This window comes from Astyanax mexicanus, chromosome 10 (assembly GCF_023375975.1).
Source record: "Astyanax mexicanus isolate ESR-SI-001 chromosome 10, AstMex3_surface, whole genome shotgun sequence".
Taxonomy (NCBI): domain Eukaryota; kingdom Metazoa; phylum Chordata; class Actinopteri; order Characiformes; family Acestrorhamphidae; genus Astyanax; species Astyanax mexicanus.
Genome location: NC_064417.1, coordinates 9,701,288 through 9,722,859, shown reverse-complemented (window position 1 = coordinate 9,722,859; position 21,572 = coordinate 9,701,288). Strand labels below are relative to the sequence as shown.

Sequence of the window (21,572 nt, the reverse complement as noted above, 5' to 3'; positions counted from 1 at the left end):
AGAGCCCGGCTGCACTAAAAGCTGACATAAGAACCTTCCTTTAAGTCATTCTGTTGTGAGAGACACAGTAACCACCAGCGATGGATAAACTATTTTGAGAGGAAGAGATTTAAGAGTTTACACTGCAACATGGAGCTAATAATCTCAAGCTTATTTTCTCTACTTCAAAGCAGCCTGGTATGTTGAATGCCGGAGGAACGGTTTAAGCTGAAGGAGCGAGCGCTTCTTTAAGCCACAGGGAGCTTATGGAACCAGTCAGCAAGCATCAGAAAGTCATTTATTCAAACCTTCAACAAACAGAGTGCATTAACGACAAACATGGCTAGCAGTTTTAGGCACCGGGAGTTCAGTTCATGAGGAGGCCTACGGGATTGAGTCGTTAATCCCAGAGAATGTGCCCTTCCGAATGGAAAACTTTAGCAGTGAGTCACTTTCCATTAAAAAGAAGAAAGTTTGTAAGACATTAAAACCAACCGTGGTAAAACATGCCCTGTTCTTCAGACCTGTGGTGAAGGTCATTCTTCAAATATGTTCCACAGAAGCATTCAGATTAAAAACTTCAGTTCAGTAATATAGTTCAGTAACAAACACCCTCATCATCCTATAACAAAATTGCGGTATGTGCAAACTTTTTTGTTTTGTTGTATTTCACACTGAAATAACTTAACTGTAATGCATTTATCAAATTCTCATCATTCCAGTTCTATAAGAATGTAAATGCCTGGAAGTCCTTGTGCTGAGGAGTCCTAGAGTTCTAGTTCTAGAAAATTCTAGAAGTTCAGTTTCACTTCATAGGTACTTTTACGTTGTTAAATAAAACATAATACAGGTGTTCCTACATCAGCATCTGCATTTCATTTCTGTACATTTCATTAGGCTTCAGCTTGATGTAATGTATGGTTTCCACTGTAGTGTTCACAAGGCCTTTGGAAGCAAGAGAGCCCACCATGGGCACATACTGTATCAATGGGTGGAGGTCAAGCAAGTCTAAAAATCCTACTTGGCTTGCCTCAGAAGTCTCAGAGGTCTCTGTTTTACATACTGCTGAAATTCCTTTGGCCCTTGGCCAAGTGTTTGACACCAAAAATGTTCAATATTTCAGATATTTAAAAAATTCCAAATAACACAGCACAGATATGGAGGCGAGAGGTCAGTGTGTCAGTGTGCCTCTTGTTTGGCAACAGAAGAAACGCATGTCGTGTAAATAGCTTCATAGCTTTGTGCTGTCTGAAGGTGATCGACCCAGTCGTTGGCGTCGCTCACGTTTCTGGTCGCTCCGCTCGCTCACTCCTAGGTAGTTATATTTGCTTGTTTGTTTTTTGAGAGGCGCCCTCTGTCGCAACTGCACGGCTGACCAACCACAAGGCTGACCACGGCTGAGTCTCGCCCAGAAACGCCTCTGCTTCTGCCATCATCGGCTATGGCTGGAAGAGCGTGATCCACACCTGCAACGAGAGACGGACAAGCAAAATTTTAATTCAGCCCTGTATAGTCTAACAGAAGCAAATATAAGAAAATATTCAAACAGCCAATGTTGAAAAAGGTTAGTGGTAAAACAAACAAGAAAACATGATCTTGATATTCCTATTTTTCAATTTTGACTTGAATCTTAATAGGTTAGCTGTATATGAAGTGTCTTACTGGTTTATGCCGTTACAAAAGATTAAATAAGCTTTTTACCCCACTGTCCAGTGGGTATAAGACATATACAGTATTTAATTGTACATGTATTGTACATGACACATCTCTTCTCATTTCTTTATTTAGTTTATTTTCTACATTGTAGATTAATATTAAAGACATGAAAACAATTAGAGGACACATTTCAAATTACATAATTAACAGTATAAAAAGTGTTAGTCCTCCACAATCCCCTGATCTAAACCTGATCAACTGAGATGGTGATTTGAAATGAGCTGGAGCTTCACAGCGTGCAGATCAGTCCTCAAAGATAAATGTGCTACTTTAAAGTAAGAAAATAAAATGTAACACATATTCTGTTTATTTGAACAAGTTTTGTTTACTAAATAATTCTGTATGTGTTTCTGAATATCTGTAAGTGTCTTTGATATTAAATTTACAATGTAAAAAATTAAAGAAAAGAAAGCACATTGAATGAGAAGAGGCATGTCCAAACTTTTGACAGGTATTGTACGTCGGTTAATTTTAGTTTAACAAGTAAATAATGATAAATAAGAAATATCATATTAAGTAATTGGTAACACTTTATAATATTTTTCATTAATATACCAATAATTTATGATTTATAACTGTTCGTATTTACTAGCGATTTATTAATGTTTAATCAAAATCTCTTCCTGCCCTCTGTTCCCTCCCTCACCCCACCGGCTAACTCCTCGCCTTGGTCAACATTCCACATTTCATGCAAAATGATCCGGTGAATGCAGCACGCTCAGATTCGGAAGTGGCTGCTTCACCGAAGCCTTGAGGGTGGTAACACAGGAAATGGCTTGGGGTAAGCGTGGAAAGATGACTCCTCAGTGATGGCTGTCACACGGAAAGGGGTCAAACCTCTGTTTCAGGCAGAGAGGCAGTTAAGACAGGGTGTCGAATTTCTTTTTCACCAGCTCCGAGTCGATTCCCAAGGGAGAGATCAATCAGCGCTGTGTGGAAATGTGCATTGTGTGAACTGCCATGTGACAACATGAGTAACTCTGAAGACAGAGACTGTACAAATTTGTTGCCACAATTGCTGCATGTAAAAGAGAAATAAAGGCAGCAGTGTGAGCTTGCTTTGAGAGTCAATAGTGTAAAGAAATCAGCGATGTGAAATTAGGCTGTTTCACATCGAGAATCTGTAGGAGGGATTTGGGAATGCTTTGAAGAAACCGGCTGAATCAATTCCGAATGCCTTTGAATCTCTTTTTTGTTGTCTCTGCGGAGAGAGGAAGGGATTTGCAGTCTCTTAGCACTTCAAGTGCACAGCGTGCTGAAGCTGCTACAGTTTACTCCGAGGATTTTAAGCCGGTTGCTCGCAGGGAGCCGTAAGGAAACGGAGCCGCTCGATGAGTCGGCCAGCCCGGGCCTCTAATCCCTGCCTCATCACCTTGACGTGTTTTACCACGTTCCAGTTTAATGCTAATCCCTCCCGTAAGAATGTGTGAGAGCATTAAGAGATGCGGTACTCTCAGTTTGGGAAAAAGGCAAGAGAAATTGTGGCAGCGTCTTAGTTTGAGGGCAGAATACGCAAGATCTGCTTATCTGCAAGCAGCTGAGGCAGTGCAGATTTGAGCGACGCCAATGGATCAAGATGATTTAAGAAAGGTGTGTCATTGCATCTCACAGGGTGACACTGCTTTAAAGTGTGAAATGTGAGGAATTTTAAGAATGTGCACAAACTGCAGGAGCAAGCAAAGTATTGATATTTAATCTCTTTAGAAACGCAAAGCAGAGGAAGTCTTCTTCAAGAGTGGGTGGAAACTTCAGCACAAAGTCCGCAGAGTCTTGAGGATCGAAAAAACGTAGATACTGACAGTCGGCTGGCACGGAATCAAAGGATGCAGATTGGGTAATCATTCTGTCTAGATCCCTGTGTTCTCTGCAGCAGCTCCTAAAGCCCACCCCATCCCCTCTTTCCCTAGTTTATGGCTCTCTGACAAGAATAGACTTGCCCTGAAAGTTGAATACAACTTCGGTTCAATCAGCTTGGATTTTGTCATCACACCGCAAGGCTGACAGTGTGGTCTCACATCCATTATGAGCTTTAATAGCGTGGGAATGCAGCGATACAACCGGTCACAGAGGTGGTCGAAAGGTTGCAGAGTGGTTGGACTCCAAATGAGAAAAGAGTTAAGACGCAGTCTGATAAGCCCACTTTACTGTGCGATGATAATTAAGCTATTCAGAATGTCTGCAAACATCCCAGACCTCTCGGCAACAGTTAAACAAGCTCAAGCTCCCTCACAGCGCTCACAGCACTTACAGTGCCCTTATCAGCAGCAGACGCTGCCGTCTAGACTGTGGGGTAGGAATGGATATACCGTGGTGGACGATAAGAGGTGAATTTAAGGGAAAGCAAGAAGCAAGCCAAGCATGCTCATTCCAAGAAAAAGAAGCTCAAGCACCATGCCTGCCTAAGTCCACTGCCAATTCAACCAGGTCACATTGACCAGGCAAAGCCTGCTCTTGTCTTTAGGCAGGAGTTCCTGCTGTCAGGGGATGAGCCTCACGGGAAATCCTGGCCTTTGCCACCTCTGTTCGCCTGCTGCCTCTAGTTGGCGGAACTGTGGACTGGGCCAAAACATCGTGTTTGCGGCTACGGTGACAAAGAGATCAGATTACAGCAGCACAATCCGATTTAGGGCCTCAGCAACAGCAAAACAATTAGCTGGTTTAGGCTTTCCAGAAGTAGGAGGGGAGAGTGGCAGTTGGCAAAGGGTCAGGGCCGTTCCAACTGGCAAATTACCTGGATTAGCAGAGCACAATGCAGCCTAATAAAACTGCAGTGTTGACAGAAAAGACAGTAACCAGGCCTCATTGTGGACACATGATGAGTACGGCAGCACAGGCAGATGGAGTGCTATTACTGAGCAAAGAGCACTTTTATGGGTCTGTGCTTTGTATTCTATATTTTTTGTCTGAGCTTATAAAATTAAGTGGGTTGGATTGACAGGGTACACAGCCTTGAGATGATGCAGAGGGAAATGTGCAATAATGAGCATTGTGCTCTTACTGATAAAACAAGCCCGGGAGCACTCCCATCTCCAAAATTACAGAGACTATTGCTAGCTGATTCCAGGTATAAACAGTATGAGGGTTCCTAAAAAGCACTGTGATGATTCTACACATTTTACCTGTTTATTATGCCAGGCAGATGCATTGTTTGAACTCCAGGTACTGCAATCCTGCTAGTGTAGGCCGGAGACCGAGTGGATGTAAGGAAAGGCTAAAGAATATGTTGATAATTTTAGACTGAAGCCAAACAAACAACTGCTTTTAAGATCCGTTACTTTTTTATTTAGCCAATCAGGAGCCAGAGTTCAGTCTATCATTGTTTGCTGCAGCCTGCCATAGTGGTTTATGATGGGGTGGTACTAAGAGTTTGTGGTTCTGATGTCTGTAAACTTTGAGTCCCTACCACAGCGAGACCACACCTGCCACCTCCCCAGGGTATGCATAAGCTGGATTTTTAAAGCTAACAACTTGCTTTATTTAGACTTTATTTAGAGAGCTGGAGAAGTTGGCTGAATTTGATAACCGGCAGGTAGCCTCCTGCTCTTCCCTTCTCGCCTGCTGCTGAAGTTGTTAAAATATTAATGTGCTGAAACAGGATTCCCAGGCCTGGGGCAAGGCGTGCATCATTCTCAGAGCTGCTTCTGCATCCTGCTTTTTACTTCGCTGCTTTGTTTTCTCGTGAGGAGTGCAGAGACGCACTGCAGCACCGAGGGTCACAGGTATTTTTAGAGGCAGAGCAAAGAGCGGAGTTGTCTACAGCGCTCACCTTCATGAATCCTGTTATATAAGGAATCGCTGTTGCGGCCCCTGAGGACGCACCCGCTAAAAGCACAGGCTAGTCAGTGCAGAGGTGCACCCCCAACAATTGGGATTCATGTTCGAGTCCAAGCTGAGTCATGTACTCGGTATGCCTCCTGGTAGAACAACCTGAGAGAAAGGATGAAGCTGTGATGTGATGTGCAGGCAGAGGTCCCTGCACATTGCCAGGCGATGAGGTAGCTTTCCATATACAGTGCATGAAAGAGGGGTCATGGTAATTGAAGAAAGATTGTAAAAAGCATGACAAACACTTAATATAATAATAAAGATGCTAAAAAATGGTTCAATCAAGGAACCAACATTGGTTCTGTACAAATAACCATGTTTGTAACAAAGGGAAGAGTTTTAAGTGTAGAGAACACTTAAAGCCAAAAAAACAAAGTAAATGATCTGGTGTTGCTGCACTTGGTCTGCAGGTCTAGGTTCAGTAACAGTATGTGCTGAAAGAATGAGGTCAGCCGACTACCTAAATATACTGAATATAGACCATTTTTTTCTTCCCTGATGGAACGGACATATTCCAAGATGACAATGTCAGGATTAATGGGGCTGGAATCGTAAAAGAGTGATTCAGGGAGCATGAGATCATCATTTTCACACATGGATTGAGAGAGTTCACCAAAGAGTCCAGATCTTAACCCCACTGAGAATCTTTGGGATGTGCTGGAGAAGAGCTGCTTTGTGCAGTGGTCAGACTCTACCATCATCAATGCTGCTGCAAGATCTTGGTGAAAAATTAATGCAACACTGAATTCAAATAAATCTTGTGACATTGCAGAAATTTATTGAAACAATGCCACCGTGAATGCGTGCTGCAATCAAAGCTAAACTAAAGGTGGTCCAACAAAATAATAGTGTAGCTTTTTTTTTTTTTTTAATAAGGCAGTGTATTACATTGGGTAAATGTTCTTTAAAAAGTTAATGGTTGATTCAAATATCTGTACTACAAAAATGTTTCTCGTTTGAACCAAAAATCTTTCTTCGGTAGTACATTACATTACATTTGGCAGACGCTTTTGTCCAAAGCGACTTACAATAGTCAAGTACAAAGAATGTTTGTTTGGCAAAGCGAGGCGACGTTCATTGGAGGAGCGCAGCGGCCGGGAGGTAGCGTAAGCCTTCAGGAGTGAGTGCAGGTAGGAAGGAGCTGTTCTGTCTTCACCTTGTATCCCCATATAATCATTGAAAGCACTACTGGGAGGATAAAAAATAGCTTAAGTGAGATTCATTAATTGTTTGTTGAGAATTTACTTAAAGCCAAAAAAGACCATAATTACAAGAACCGTTTCCCAAATTGTACAAACAATGGGTGCAGTTTATGGGTGGCTATTTCTGAAAGACAATTAGCTGATTGTGTTAATGTGGGGGTTTATCTTCAGATTATTGTAATAAAACCTCAATTTTTTCTTCAAAGGGTTTGATGTGGCTTTAAAGAAACATTCTACTACTCTAGTTATTCATGTCACTTATAAACTGTTAAAAATTCACCCTAAAAGGTGAAACCACAGTAGAGCTGAGAGCTAGAAATGGATAACAAATGCAATTCCCAAATGTCTAACTTATTGTGTGCTCATAGCTTTCCTAGAGAGTCTCAGAAGTATTTAAACATTTATGAGTCATAAATTCTGTCATTACTAGTTTGCAGGCCTTTGCTCTCATTGGCTGGTGAGTCAGTCATGTAGTGGCTAATTGTAAAAAAAAAAGCAACACAAGACAATGGAAACTGATAAAATCAGTCATTTGTGTTGATATGGGTGTTTGTTTTAAACTCTTAGTACAGAAAAGAAGCATTCATAGGTTTGCTGTGTAGATTAGGTGGCACCATAACAACATATTCTACTGTTCTATTTAGCCATGTAATTTATGTGCTGCTGAGAATCCACGTTAAAACAATAAAACCTGATTAAATTGAGGCTTAAAAGAGGATCATTACAGTAAATCAAGCCTCTCTCGTTCAAGGACACTTACCAAAATGGTGTTTCTGTTTCAGATGCATTTTCTAAACCCTATTTAAGCAGTTGACTGTGCACTGTGCAGCTTGATTTAGGCCGTGTCAGTGTGTGTTTGCTTTCATAGCGACGGGAAAAGTACACCTTGCATGACTCAAAACAGACTAAAGGCATGTATTAATTAAAACACTTTAAGAGCCAGGTGCGCTCTGGCGGATTAGTATTTTAACTTCTCAGCAGATGAAACTTGTTCATGCTGTGAAGGTGCGCGAGAAGGTCATTTACAGGAACAGCAATGTTATTTTATTTTGTATTCTGTTCTATTCTACTGTGGATGTAAAACTTGGGTTTGTGCTGCATATTGGTGTGTGTGTATTGAGCGGGGGTGTACCCTAGTGATATAGCAATACATCAATTTGTAATGATGTATGGATCCAAACTGTAAACAATCCGATGCATTGATTTAATGCAAAAACACTGATGCATGTATCTTTCATATGCGTTTAAACATTATTTGCATTATTATTCCTCTTTGTGCTATGCTCTATCTAAGCTCTAGGTTGCAGCACAATGCTGTTTGTCAGTCGCCTGAGCACTAGCAACCAAGAAAATGACATACACTCTCCTTTTGGATACAAATCATGTGTGGAAGTACTTAAGTTTCAGAAAATAAAGCAGAGAGACAGAAAACACATTTGCAATTTGCAAGGAGTGTAAGTGTTAAGACTTGGCTAAGAAATACCTGTGCATTTCAAGTACTATTGTACCTTCTGAGTGTTTTTTTAACACTGCCAGTGACATTGTTCCTTCTAAGCTCAACACGTTGATAAGCTGATTTTACAAAAAAAAAAAAGAAAAATACTGAAAGTCTTTCTATGCTGTAGAGATTAAACATTGTAGTTACTCAAAGGTAACTCATATATGCTTATCCAGTGCATTTCCATTTTTATGTATTTATTTTCTTTACTTTTCTCTTATTGCATTATTGATAAGCAAGTGTGCGCAATGGCAATCTTGGTTAAAATGTTTACAGAAGCAAAGCTGCTCTTGGAAAGCAGTAGTTAAGATTCGCAGGACAACTGCTGTTTTTTGTTTAGCCTCATTGCTCTGATAATTGCACTTGTCTACTGTACATATTTACTGCTTACGATTACACTACATTTGTCATTCATTAATAAAACATTCAAAATATGTTTTTTTTCATTTGTGAGTTGTAAGAAAATTAACAGATTGTAATCGCATTAAATCGTATCGAACCAAACTGAATTGTAACATATTTTGAGGTATCGAACATTATTGTGTCATTGACTAAAATAATCAATATAATATCGTATTATAGTAATAATCTTGTAATTTACACACCTAGTAGTGGTTCACCTGTGTTTTCCGTTGCCAAGAAGTGCCAGAAATTTACCTGAACACACCTCACTTCCAGACCACCACACATGAAGATTGACTGTATGTGGGGTGTAAGGTAGCAATGAGCATCATGCCAGGCCTTGAGCAGGAGGTAAAATAGTATAGGATAGAACGCGTTGAGATTTCAGTCTACGAAACAGAACTATGAGTAAAAAAACACTAAAATGGCAAGAAAAGTCTCTCTCTCATTCAAGAAGAAAGCTCTGTTTAAAAGCTTTGTTTCCCAGATGTTAAGTTCCATCATCACATGCACTTAATCAGTGAATGAGACACCTTTAATCTGCATTTCTGTCTCCAGACGCAGCAGACATATTGACTACTGACTAGAAATAACTTGCATTTCAGTGGCATTTCAAACCATTTCTGCCTCTGAACAAAAAAAATCCTTATAGTATCTATACATTGGAGACTACTGTCTCGCTCATTTCTGTAATCTCTAGTGTGCAGGGCTTTGCCCTCGTTGGCTGATAGTGCAGGCATGCAGTCCCGAGATTTAGCTCGTGCAACAAAGCAAAACAACGAAGAATCCTGCGAAACTTCCTTTGTTATCTGGAGGGGACTAACTGAGGGGATGGGCAGGTGGCGGTAAGGGGGACTGGGACGGCCCAGCTGCTGTTTCTGCACTTCCACTGGGCATTCCGCGAGACACCCGCTGCTGCCAGCATCCGTCAGCAGGCCTGGCACGGCACCCTCCGCACACTCCGAATCCACGCCCCCCTGAGGCTAATTATAAAGTCGAGCTTTTGCTGGGCCACCTGCTTCACAGTGAAACAGAGAGTGCTGGTGCTGGCTGTGTCACTGGCTGGTGAGGAAGTGTGAATTATTACTCGTGGAAGAAGTGATTATTTGCTCATGATCAGGAAACGCTCTGCCGGCGCTGCGTTAAGAGGCCTGGATTTCCCAGCCCTGCCCAGCTGGAGCTGAGGAGAAAGTGTTTAAGCACAATCAAGAACAACTGGATCATCATCAGTGAAACTGCCTACTTTATGGTCACATAGAAAGTACTGTACCATAACGATAATACATTACAACTAGGGATGCTACAATCAATCAATTAAATCGATTAAACACTCGTCGCACATCCCCTCAACTCAACAAATCCCCAACCAATTTCCTGTGGAAAACCCTGGTTAGCTCTAGCAGACCCAAGTTGTCAAAAATATGGAAGCATTTTACATTAAAGCCTTCAGAAAACAAGGATATCTGCAGAAAGTGCACAGCTGACCTTGCAGGGCATGGCAGCTCAACATCACTACATGAGCACCTTAAGACGAAGCATTTTGGACCCATGTTCACTACAAATTCCTACTGATTTAGTGTCACTTCAGTTTTTTTTCTCTCACTCAGTGTTACTAGAGCCTCCTCGAGTAGTTAAACGTGAGGACTCTCATTCTTAGTCAATTTATATCTTACTTCCATTTAACAAACAATTTAGCCTTAGAGTTTTCCGTTCCGACTTAAATGTTGAGACTTAATAAGTAAGCTAGTAATCCTTAACCAAATACGACCTGATGACCAGGATTAGCTAAACTAGCAAATCTATTGACTGGTCAAATATTACAATTTAAGGCTTTCAATCTTACTGGATACGATGTGCTTCCCTAAATAAGCATGAGTTTATTCAGAGCGGCGTTTGGATCGGTTAAGAGCTTATTAATGCCCTACTTATCTGCGTTCTGAATGACCTTGCACTTGCGGTCACTCTTGGGAAAAAGAAGAAAAAACAAACAAACAAAAAAAAACACACATCGCATCCAAGAAGAGCAAAAGCCTCATCCATCTTTTATACAGCAGTAAAAACATGGTATCTTACCAAAAGCTCTGCTAATGAATTCTACACACTTATCTATTTTACTCTGGAGGCAGATTTGCACCAGTAGACTCACATTCAGCCAGTACAATTCTATCAGGGCCTGTGGGAAGAGTTTGCATAAATAAATTCACTCTCCTTTAAAAAAAAAACAATATGCCAGTAACAATTAACATACAATAGACTGGACAGCCCTAAAATTATGATCTAAGCTTTTAAGCTTTCCAGGTTTGAAATGTAGACTTCCTGGAGCAGGAAAAGATTTTTTTAAACGCGTCTGACAAGTGTAATTTATTCAGAGACTGGACTTTATCACCATTAGAAACTACTGACCTGTGATAGTGAGGGAAAATTACATTAAGCTTGATCAGCCTGTGTTTCGCGAGAGCAGAGATCTCTGCAGCACACAGCAGGAGAATCGCCCTCTAAAACTGAACCGCCGCTTCACACAGACACTAATATTGGTGTCATGCTGAGAGAAAGGTAAGAGGTCAAGCAAATATTATGACACCATGGGATGTTTTTAATGCTTACTAAGCAATGTACCACACACTGATATTGAAGAAGCAAAGGATATCAAAGCCTTGCAGGGAGGAATGTCATTTTACACAGCCAGAGAATATTAGTTTCCTAAACACTCAGATGACTGATTATGTCCAGATTTACTTAACCCTAGAATTAGTAACACCATCATTAACGCTGGGAATACACTGTATGACAAGTTTTGGAACCCTTCTTTAATTTTACAACATACATCACCACATTAAATAAAAAAGGACCATGGATGACTATAAAAAAGTACCATGGATGACTATAAAAAAGTACCATGGATGACTATAAAAAAGTACCATGGATGACTATAAAAAAGCAGAAAATTTTTGGGGAAATCAGGTAATCCTTAACAGGTAATGTCCTAATAAAAAAAAAATATGCTGCTGGGAACTTGGCCTTGGTTCACCCATTCCTGAGACATGTGAGCCCTGATTTAAACACACAAACACAAACATCAGGTAAATTTCACCAATAAAATATGTTACTCTCTATCACTAACGTCATGCCTCTTGAAAAAACACAGATGGGAGGAGGGAATCAACCATAACACTGATGACATCAGTAAGCCCTGAAGCTCCCCAAAGTCCCATGAAACTCAGACAGCAGCAACACAATGAAAATCACATGATAAAATTGTGTGGTTGAAAAATCACCCAGTGTTAGAATTCTAGGGTTAACTCCTCCTTTGTATGAAAAGTTCCATTGGTCTTAATAGCATAAACGTTTTCTAGATATAGTACCAGTCAAAAGTTTGGACACACCTTAAATTCAGTGATTTTTCATCATTTAACATTTTTTTGGATTGCAAAAGTGTAAAACAAACCTCAATATATTTTAGATTACTCAAAGTAGCACCTCTTGCTTAGATGACAGCTTTGCACATCTTGGCTAGATTTTCTCAGTCAGCTTTATTAGGTAGTCACCCGGAATGCCTTTCAGTTAACAGCTGTGCTGAACTTTAACTTGAGTTGGTATACAGTGAATAGCCCTACATGAGTATTGCTCTAACATAACTTAATTAACAAAGACAAATGACAAGAGCTGCAGTTGCAAAGACCATCAAAAACATTAGATAAATCTGGCTTTCATCAGGTCTGCCCCAGGAAAAGAAGACCAAGAATGAACTCTGTTGCACATGATAAGTTCATCAGAGTTAACAGCACCCAGCTAAGAGCACCTCAATGCTTCACAGAGTATTTTGATTTGTTTAACACTTTTAAGTTACTACATGATTCATATTGTGTTCCTTCATAGTTTGGATGACTTCAGTATTTATGTACAATGTAGGAAAATAAATAATAATAATTAGTAATAAAAAATGAGAAAGTGTGTCCAAACTTTTGACTGGTACTGTACATAAATTAAATATTATCTACCCTTTACATAGGAGGTAGTGAAGATGATGCCTTGTTAGCAATGCTGTACTAATGCAGTCTGTAAATAAGCAGGTTTAGCACTAGCTTGCTCTTCGACTTGTGAGGTAATGGGCAATTAACTGAGTCTAAGTCTTCTGTAATGCAAATCACAAATCAATGTTTAAGTGGATCACTAGCTCACCAGACAGGATGTGTCGCATTGATCCCTCTGGACGGTATTGGGATTGTCAGGTCTGAGCCTCGAGCCCACAGCTATCGGTCAGGCAGATTGCCGAACAGCGCATCATTCATGCCTCTCTTCTGTCTGGCATCTAGATGGGTTTATAGGTCCCCCCCCCCCCCCTCAGTCACCCATAAAACCTTCAGGATGACAGCTGCTGACTTCAAACAGAGCAGCAAAGAAGTGCTTAGCACTCTGGCACTCCGTTATCTCGACAGAAATCACTGTTCGGTGTGGAAATGTCAAGGCCGGCGGAGTTCAGAAGCTCTTAGTGGGGAGATAATGTCAAAAGAATCTGCTGAAGGTAACACCCAGAGCACAACCGCTTCTAAAGCATTCAACAGATTTTGACGTAATGTGATAGAATAAACTCACAGATTCTCAGCAGAGAGGCTCTACTGCTGCTGCCTGGCTTGAGTGCTGAGCTGATGTAATACTTAAATATTCATACTTGGTATCAGCACTATTAGAGCGCAGGCACAACTTTATTTAAAATGATTTATGATCCTGGCACAGGACAGACTGCACTTAGCAATACAACTCCAAGTGCTGAGTCTCAGCGCTGAGATAATTTAGGCTACAGCTACTGTACTGGAATACTTAAGAACTCAAGCTGAATTCAGGAAAGCCGCAAATGTGAAAAGGTGCAGCAGACAAATTTTTGGCAGATCTTAGGAGTGCTTTCACACCTACTCTGGCTTTTCAGTTTGGGTCCGAACCAAAGTAGCAGGTGTAAAAGAGGCCGTGAACCATGGTCGAGACCCAAGGACCAGAGGTGTTCTCGGTCCGGATCCACTGAACCTTAGTCTGGTTCGTCTGCAGTGTGAAACACTTTTCTAAATAGTTCTAAAGACTTTCAGACCAATTACAGGAAGCTGATGCAGTCTTTAATCAAACCAGAGGATAAAAGAACTGGTGTTGTGTCGAAATCTGACTTCCCTTGGTGTCCAGGCGCATCATGCAGCAATATAAATACAAACACTTAGGAATGCTGGGAATTCATCTATTTACTGTAACAGTAGATTAACCCTTATCTTTTACAGTCAGTCTGCTCCAGGGGGCATGTGTAAATAAAGGGGATTCGGATTCTGACAGAAAGCTAGAATTCGTCACAACACCTGACAAACCAACTCACCAAATTCATAACTCTACTTAGCAAATAATTGCAATATTGATTTATCATGCATTAAATGAACATGACCTCAACAATTTTTATTTATCGTGATATTGTCTATGGAGTTATGTGTATGTTTGTTCAAGTCATGCTTCAATAACTGTGACTCCATACACACAGTGTGGACTAAAAATATAGGTGAAAAAATAAGTATTTAATTCCCAAACTAATTATAATAAATGATTAATTAAATTTTTCCTGTCTGTAAAATGTGTATAATTACTTTTTTATGCTATTCTTTTTTCTTTATGTCAGTGACATTTTTATTTTTGTAATTTTAAAATTACATAAATATCGAATATCGCAATAATTTCTGGGACAATATATCATCCACAAAAAAATCTTATCGTGACAGGCCTAACTATACTTCATATTAATTGGTTTATGGGATGTTAAAGAGACTCTGCCCATGTATCTGATAACGACAAGATGTAGTCAAGTTCTTTTTACAGTTCTACTTTTTTAACAATGTACAATGTAACAAAAGACACAAACCAGCACAGATTCTCAGATATTAATACCTCCCTAACCAATTTAGCTGTGTTTCCTATTTCCAACATTTGAAACCGAAAATACTGCAGTTTTGTATTACGGTACTTAACTCTACATTTGTTACACTCCATTTGTAGACCCGCTGTGAGTGAGTGTGAGTGAATGTAAATTCACAATTCACAGCTATATGTATTAAAAATACAATGTAATAAAATCAGATGCCATTGTGGCAGTAGAAAAATACACAAAAAATAAGCAGTAATAATGCTACAAAAAATTTAACTGAGGATTTTTAGTTGGGGCTGGCTGACAGTATGGGAAAGCTTTGGACGTCTGAAGCCCTGAGAGGCCCTGTTTTCTTAATTAAAGAAAATGTCATGCTGTGTAGTTGTTCAATGTGCAACAGACATTTTTCATTTGCCATAAAAGTCAGGAAGTCTGGAAATGTAAGATTCTTAGTCTACAAGGACTACCTTTGATTCCATTTGAAGAACTAAATTTTTTTGGACTCGTGTAGGTGTGAAAAGTATATCTTCTGAAGTATAAACATGTATTTAATGCAAAGTTTTTAAACAGAACCATTAAATTGGTGGTCCTTATAGGGCATAAATGGAAAAATAATGCTGGATGATGAAATATACTGCAATGCATCTTCTTCTGTAAGCTGTTATTTGTGCAAAAAGGTATTTATTGTACCTACTAATTCTAAACCTAAATCTCCGAAAGAGCAAAGATGTATAGTAATAAAAAAGAAATACTTTACTACTGAATTTTTCCTTTTTTTCCTTCTACTTCTCCACTTTTACTTCACTACTTATTTTGGATGAGGTTAAGATTTTTACTGTGATATATGTGATGCATAGTTATTTGATACAATTAAAAAAATGTTAGGAATCATTCCAAACCCACAGTAGCACTAAAGCCAGAGTGGGAGATGCTCTGTTCTGTCACCGGGTTTATTGAAGCTCCTCATCACTGAGCAAGTCAAGAAAAACACAGTGCTTACAAAAAGAATATTGTACTCCTGTTCAGCCTTTTACTCTGAGAACTTTCCACTGCTTTCTGTAATAACTACAGAACACAGTACTGTACTTTTACTTTCAGTACTATGAAACTACCTATTATACTTAAGCACAAAATATGTTGAATACTTTAAGCACCACACTTAAGTGGATGCATTAAAGAACACTTCTATCTGTACTCAAGTCACTTTTTTGAACAAATCAAATCAAATCAAAGAGCACTTTTATTAAAGTACTATTATTTAGGACTGGGGCTCTAGTACTTTATACCTGTCTAACAATGAGGGTGTCCAGATTTAAGAGATATTGCTTTGTTCAGCCTGTTTTCAATCCGAATACAGTTATGTGGCCTTACAACATTAAACACAGCACAATAAAACAAAGAAATCTTACCCAGTTCAAGTTTATCCTGTCGGTTCTGGTGCTACTAGGCTGGGAGGTGTTTCCAGGTGCTAACAAATGCAGTGGGAATCAGTGAATAAGGCACTGTGGTGATACTGTTCCAGCTGTCTGATGTTGGATCATAGCAGTCCAATGTTTTGCAGCGCTGAGTCCCAAAGTAGCCACCAACTACATAGAGTTTGTTACCAGAGGCCACAGCATGGCAGCTCATTCGTTTAGAGGTCATGTCTCCTACTCGTGTCCATAGATTGGTCTCGCAGTCGAAGCGGTAAGCAGAAGCAGCGGTGAATTCTGTATCACCGCCCATGATAAAGATCTGACTGCCCAACACAGCAGCAGCGGTGTATCGCCAGGGCTGAGGACACTCTGCGGCTATCGTCCAGCGGTTCTCTACAGGGTCGTAACACTGCACTTTGGAAGCCTTGTCCCTGTGGATGGTAGTCCCACCAAATACAAAGAGCTTTAGCTTGGCACTGACTACAGCTGCGTTACTGACACCATCTCTGAGCGGTGCCATCATGGTCCATTTGTTGGTCAGCGGGTCGTACCGCTCTACCTGTTTCAGAGATACTGAAGGGGAAGCAGGAAAAACGCCAGCTATGGCAGTGTGACCTCCAACAACATAAAGGCAATTTTCCAGCTCTGCTGAACCATGGCCGAAGCGTGCGATTAACATCGGAGCGCCTTTGGACCACTCCTCATGGACCGTATCGTATATCCATACATCTTTTGAGACTCCATTTTCCGAACCCCTCCCTCCAGTCACGTAAACCTTGCAGCCAATGGCACAAGCACTAAACTCCTTTCTAGGACTGGGCAAGTCTGACTTGGGAATAATTTCTTTCGCTTTATGATCTACTTGGTAGATTTTATCACACATGAACGTCTGGCCTCCAAGAATGAGCAACGTGTGACCAGCTTTGCGTGGCCTGGCACAGGGACTGGTGACAACTCCATCATTCTGCAGAATCTTCTTCTTGCACTGAATGGCCTCTTCCACAATCTGCCTGCTTCGCTTGTCTGACATAACCAGTTCTTCACAAGCCACGGCCTCGATGAGGCACTCCGATGGCAACAGCGCGAGACGGATACCCCGGAGCAGCTCAGGAAGGTAGTCTCTGCGACTGTCTAAATCGTACTTGACCCATCGCATAACTGCGTTAAATACTATCTGCTCATCCTCTATCTCCAGCTCATCGCTGAGGATAAGTTCCAGGAGCTTGTCTTTAGACAAACCGTAAAAGTCCTCTGTGTCTCGGACTGCTGCAAAATGAACCAGGCACATCCTCCATGAAAGTTCATAGAGGCGCTTGCACTGGTGGGCATCAGAAAGCAGCATCATCCCCAGACAGTTGGACGAATGCAGGTTCTTTTCGAGAAACTCTGCTGCTGCGTCACGGATGTCGTGGAATTGTAGCATATCTCCAGCTTCCAGAAGCGACTCTGCGTTCTCCTCATTGATAATAACTCGAGAGGAGTAAGCAAAGTCCAGCAGCAGCTCCAGAACCTCTGGGTGCACACTGTCCCGGAAGTTAACATCACTGTCCAGACTTTCACGGAGGCCTCCACTGAACATCGCCTCGAAGTAGCGGCTGCACGCCGCCAGTACCGCCCTGTGGCAAGGGAAGGAACGGTCCCCGGCCCATAACGTCACGTCAGTGAACATGCACTGTTTGCGGAGAGTGTTGAGGTGCGTCAGGACGCTGTCCGGATGTGAGGGCTTGTGGAAGAGGGAGATGTTCATGGAGCCTGTGCTTGTCCTTGACTTGCGGTTCTCATGGACGCTGACTGACATTTTTTCTGCCACCTCCAAGGAATCAGCTGTGCCAATATCTTGAACTGATAAAAAAAAAACAGAAAAGGAACTGGTTAGGTATTATCTTAAATATTTGTAGTTTAAGATCACGCAATGCTTGATTGTAGGGAGATATGTAGGAAAGGGAGGCGTGATGAAAATGGAATTATAGTGGAATCTGCAAATACATGATTAAATGAAATACTGGCCTCTGACAGATATGTCAAACAAAAATATTTGATGACATTTATTGTATTGTACTGATGCTGGACTACCGCAGACATATAAATTAGAGGCCGACCGATCGATCGGCCAGCCGATTTAATCGGCCGATTTTTGTTATTTTTTTATCAATCGGCATCGGCCGATTTTCTTATTTGGCCGCGCCGATTTTAATCCGGCACATCTGCGGGCAGCTACTTGGAACGCAGCGCAAGGTTTCAAGAGTGAGCAAGACTTTCAACGGGTAAGGCATCCATTTTTACAATCCAGTGTCCCAAAGTCTATATTTTCTCTCATGATTAGTAATCTGTGATGTTGCTTCATTTACTGAAAAAGAATAGAATTTCAACTGCATCGGTGTTGTAGCATTTCTCTCCAAACGAAACTATGCTTAGCGTTGATGGCAGGAGTGCATTTGGAATGCGCCCTGACTATGCAAGGCAAGCCCTATCTATAAGCTCTAGTATAAAATAACTGACGTCTCTTCTTCAGAAACGAAAATCTAAGTAAATAAAATCAAATTAACACTTGATATTTTCAGTATTTAACCTCTTAACACGCCCTGGCCCGCCGGCGGGCCAGAAAAATATGATATTTAATATCTGGCTGTGTTTATGAATAGTTATAGGTTCAATATAGACACCCAATATACCATTTTAAAGCTTAGAATCTCTGCTTTTCAGTTATATAGCCTATTTAGCTGTATCTCCTTTCAGACAATAAACATTTAGGGCGAAATATGCCTTGGTTATGAAAATATTAAATCATAATTTTCATATTTCCGTTTATCGGACGTCCATATTTGATCGAATGCAGATCGAACCGTCTGGCTCTCCGGATTCCGAAACTGTGCTCCGTTTTAGTGTAGGATGTATGAATTAGAGCTGAAAGAGCGCGTTGCAGCGCGTGTTCAGAGTTGAAAAATGCACAGGTTTGGTCCTGTAACTTAGCTGCCTAAAGTCACTCCCCCCACCCCCCCAACACCCACCAGCGCGTCCCCCACTCTCTTACCTTCAAAAAGAGCCCAGACTCAAGAAAATCCATCGATCCAGTCTCCTATAATCCACAGTTATATCCACCCCGCGCGAGGAATAATGTGAGACGGAATCTAAACTTTAATTCCGAATTAAAAGCATTTTATTCGACGCTACGCCGAATCTGGCCCACAGCCAGACAGGGCGGAGCCTACTGGACATGACGGTATGAGAATGAGGTCTCTCAGCCAATCAGGTGGCGAGCTCGGCCAGCTGAAAGGCTAAGGAAGAGAGATGCTTGGCCATAGAAACTTTCTCTAAAGACTTCCCACTCAGCAGAACAACCGCTCTTAAAGAGACACTGCGGATTTCTGTTTGTATATGAGTAGACCACACAAAAACCCAGAGTTTACTGCAAAATGAGTTATAAAAGTGGTAGTTTTTATTCTTATAAAGTTTCCAGTCCTTTGGAGAAAGAAAAGATCATTACTGGTTCAAATCACTATAACTTCTAACCAGTAATAGGTAGCAGTTAAAAATTTTATATGATGATTGTAAACACATTATAGTAAAATATAGAGCTGTCAAAACACTTCATCCATATAAATAGTTCATTTTATGTGTCTGAAAAAAAAAAAAATAGAAAATCTGAAAAGCGCCTAAAAATTTTCCTGGTTTTTACCATATTTTGGCCATTACATGTTCAATTGAATAATTAAAATGCCTTAAATGAATTGTGTAAAGGCTTCTAAGTAATCCTCCTCTTACTAGTATGATTTTAAGCATGCCAAATAAGTATAATACGATAGCATATCGGCCCTAAAAATCGGCAGGTCACATCGGCCATCGGCTGACTCTGACCACTAATGATCGGTATCGGCATCGGCCTTAGAAAAACCCATATCGGTCGGTCTCTAATATAAATGTTTTATTTGTCTGTAATACCAATCTATTTGGATTTAAGCCTGATTTTACATCAATACACATATCTGTTTTTTCTCACAATCCACATAACGGTTGTTTCCCAGAAAGGGAGAATATATAAATTATGAGCAGTTTACACTACAAGTGGACCCCAAAAGATTTCATACTAAATCACTTACAGCATCATAACCTAGTATTCCTGCTTGGATGGCACTTTTGCATTCTTTGAGAGCCACTGTGCTCCACTGACAGCTGGGTCTCTTTTTATAGCCAGTGTTAAGCCAGCCAACAGCAAATTAAGAGTTACATTAATCAGCTCACACTCCATAATTCATATGTGTTGTGCTGACCGAGTCTGTTTAATTTAAGAGTAGAATGAGACTGGAATGTCTGCCAATCCCTGACTCATTGATCCATGCAGTGTTTAACAAACAGAGCTGAAATCATGTTGTAGGAAGCCCATACTGATGAGCATCTGCAAAATAACGCTTCAAAGCCTGCGATAGATCACTGAGCGTCTTTTTCATCCCACAGCCCATCGCTTTAACAGCTTCACATTAGCTAATTCCATACACCTTTGAAGTTCAGAGTGTTTACAAATGCAGCTATACCCCACCCCCTCCCTCCGAATCAGGGGTCTGTATTCCTACAGCATTTCATATTACCGCTGTGCGTACAGCCTACAGAAGACTAGAGAGGCCTAGAGAAGCTCCGCTTTTCAGAAACAAATTTGCAAGTCAAACAGATCACAGTTAAAATATTTCAGCGTTCATTCAGCTTTTCAAACCCAAAAGCTCAGGCGCTGGATCAGAGCCTCGCATTCCTACAACACGGGCAAATATCTGTCGGCAGAACAGAAAACAAAAAAAAAACAAAAAACAAAAAAAAAAAAACAAAAGAGAAACGCTAATGTTTCAGCAACCAGTGTTTATGTCAGGCAGGGGCTGATTGTGAAGGTGTGTGTGTGTATGTGTGTGTTGGCATACCTGCTAGATATGTTAAGAGATTTAGAATGGCAAGTCATTTTAGCTTAAATGGTAGCAGCAATAAAACTAGCAACTCAGTTTTAACTAGGGGTGGGCAATATTATATCATATACAATATATCGTGACACAAAAATATCATGATATTTAAAATCCATATCATGATAATTGGGCTGTTCTGTTTTAAAAGTAGTCTATTATTTACTGTGAAGCTTTAGGTGTATTTATTGTATAATTGTTTTAGTTTGCAGTTTATATGCATGCACTAAATATTCTGTAATATTTTTTGCTGCATTATATTATTTTATGCTATACTATTTATTTTGCCACGATTATGATGATTCTGTTATACTATTATACTATATTCCTGAAATGAATGAATTATTTTAGTTTTCCTATATTGTCAAGTATATCGTTATCACAAAAATACCCTGCAATATCGTGATATTATTTTAGAGCCATATCGCCCACCCCTAGTCATAACTAGTAAAAAAAAAAAAATCTAATTTAGATTTATATTTACAATGCAGTTTACCTGGTAGACATTCTCATTTTATATATCAACAATCAATTGTTTTGTAATATTATTCCTTACACAATAATTATATTATTGACAACCACAATCATTTGTTGATTTTAATTATTATAATATTCATTGTGTTTACTTAACAAAGAGATCCCATCAGTGTGAATTGCTGGCATGTTGACTTTGTTTTACATAATTTAAGTTTTATTTATGATATT

The 21,572-nt window shown here is 40.2% G+C and overlaps 1 protein-coding gene across 2 annotated transcripts in view; it reads right to left on the bottom strand.

Moving 5' to 3' along the window:
* Positions 1-263: 263 nt before the first annotated feature.
* The window catches only part of LOC103042757 (kelch-like protein 25), a 37,133-nt gene continuing 15,824 nt past the window's right edge, over positions 264-21,572 (bottom strand). For both annotated transcript variants that reach the window (XM_022683978.2, XM_022683977.2), the window contains 2 exons: positions 15,922-17,769; positions 264-1,445 (listed from right to left, as the gene is read on the bottom strand). In XM_022683978.2, the coding sequence (XP_022539699.1) occupies positions 15,956-17,725 (1,770 nt within the window). In that variant the 5' untranslated portion in view covers positions 17,726-17,769 and the 3' untranslated portion in view covers positions 264-1,445; positions 15,922-15,955. The remainder of the gene's footprint in view (positions 1,446-15,921; positions 17,770-21,572) is intronic.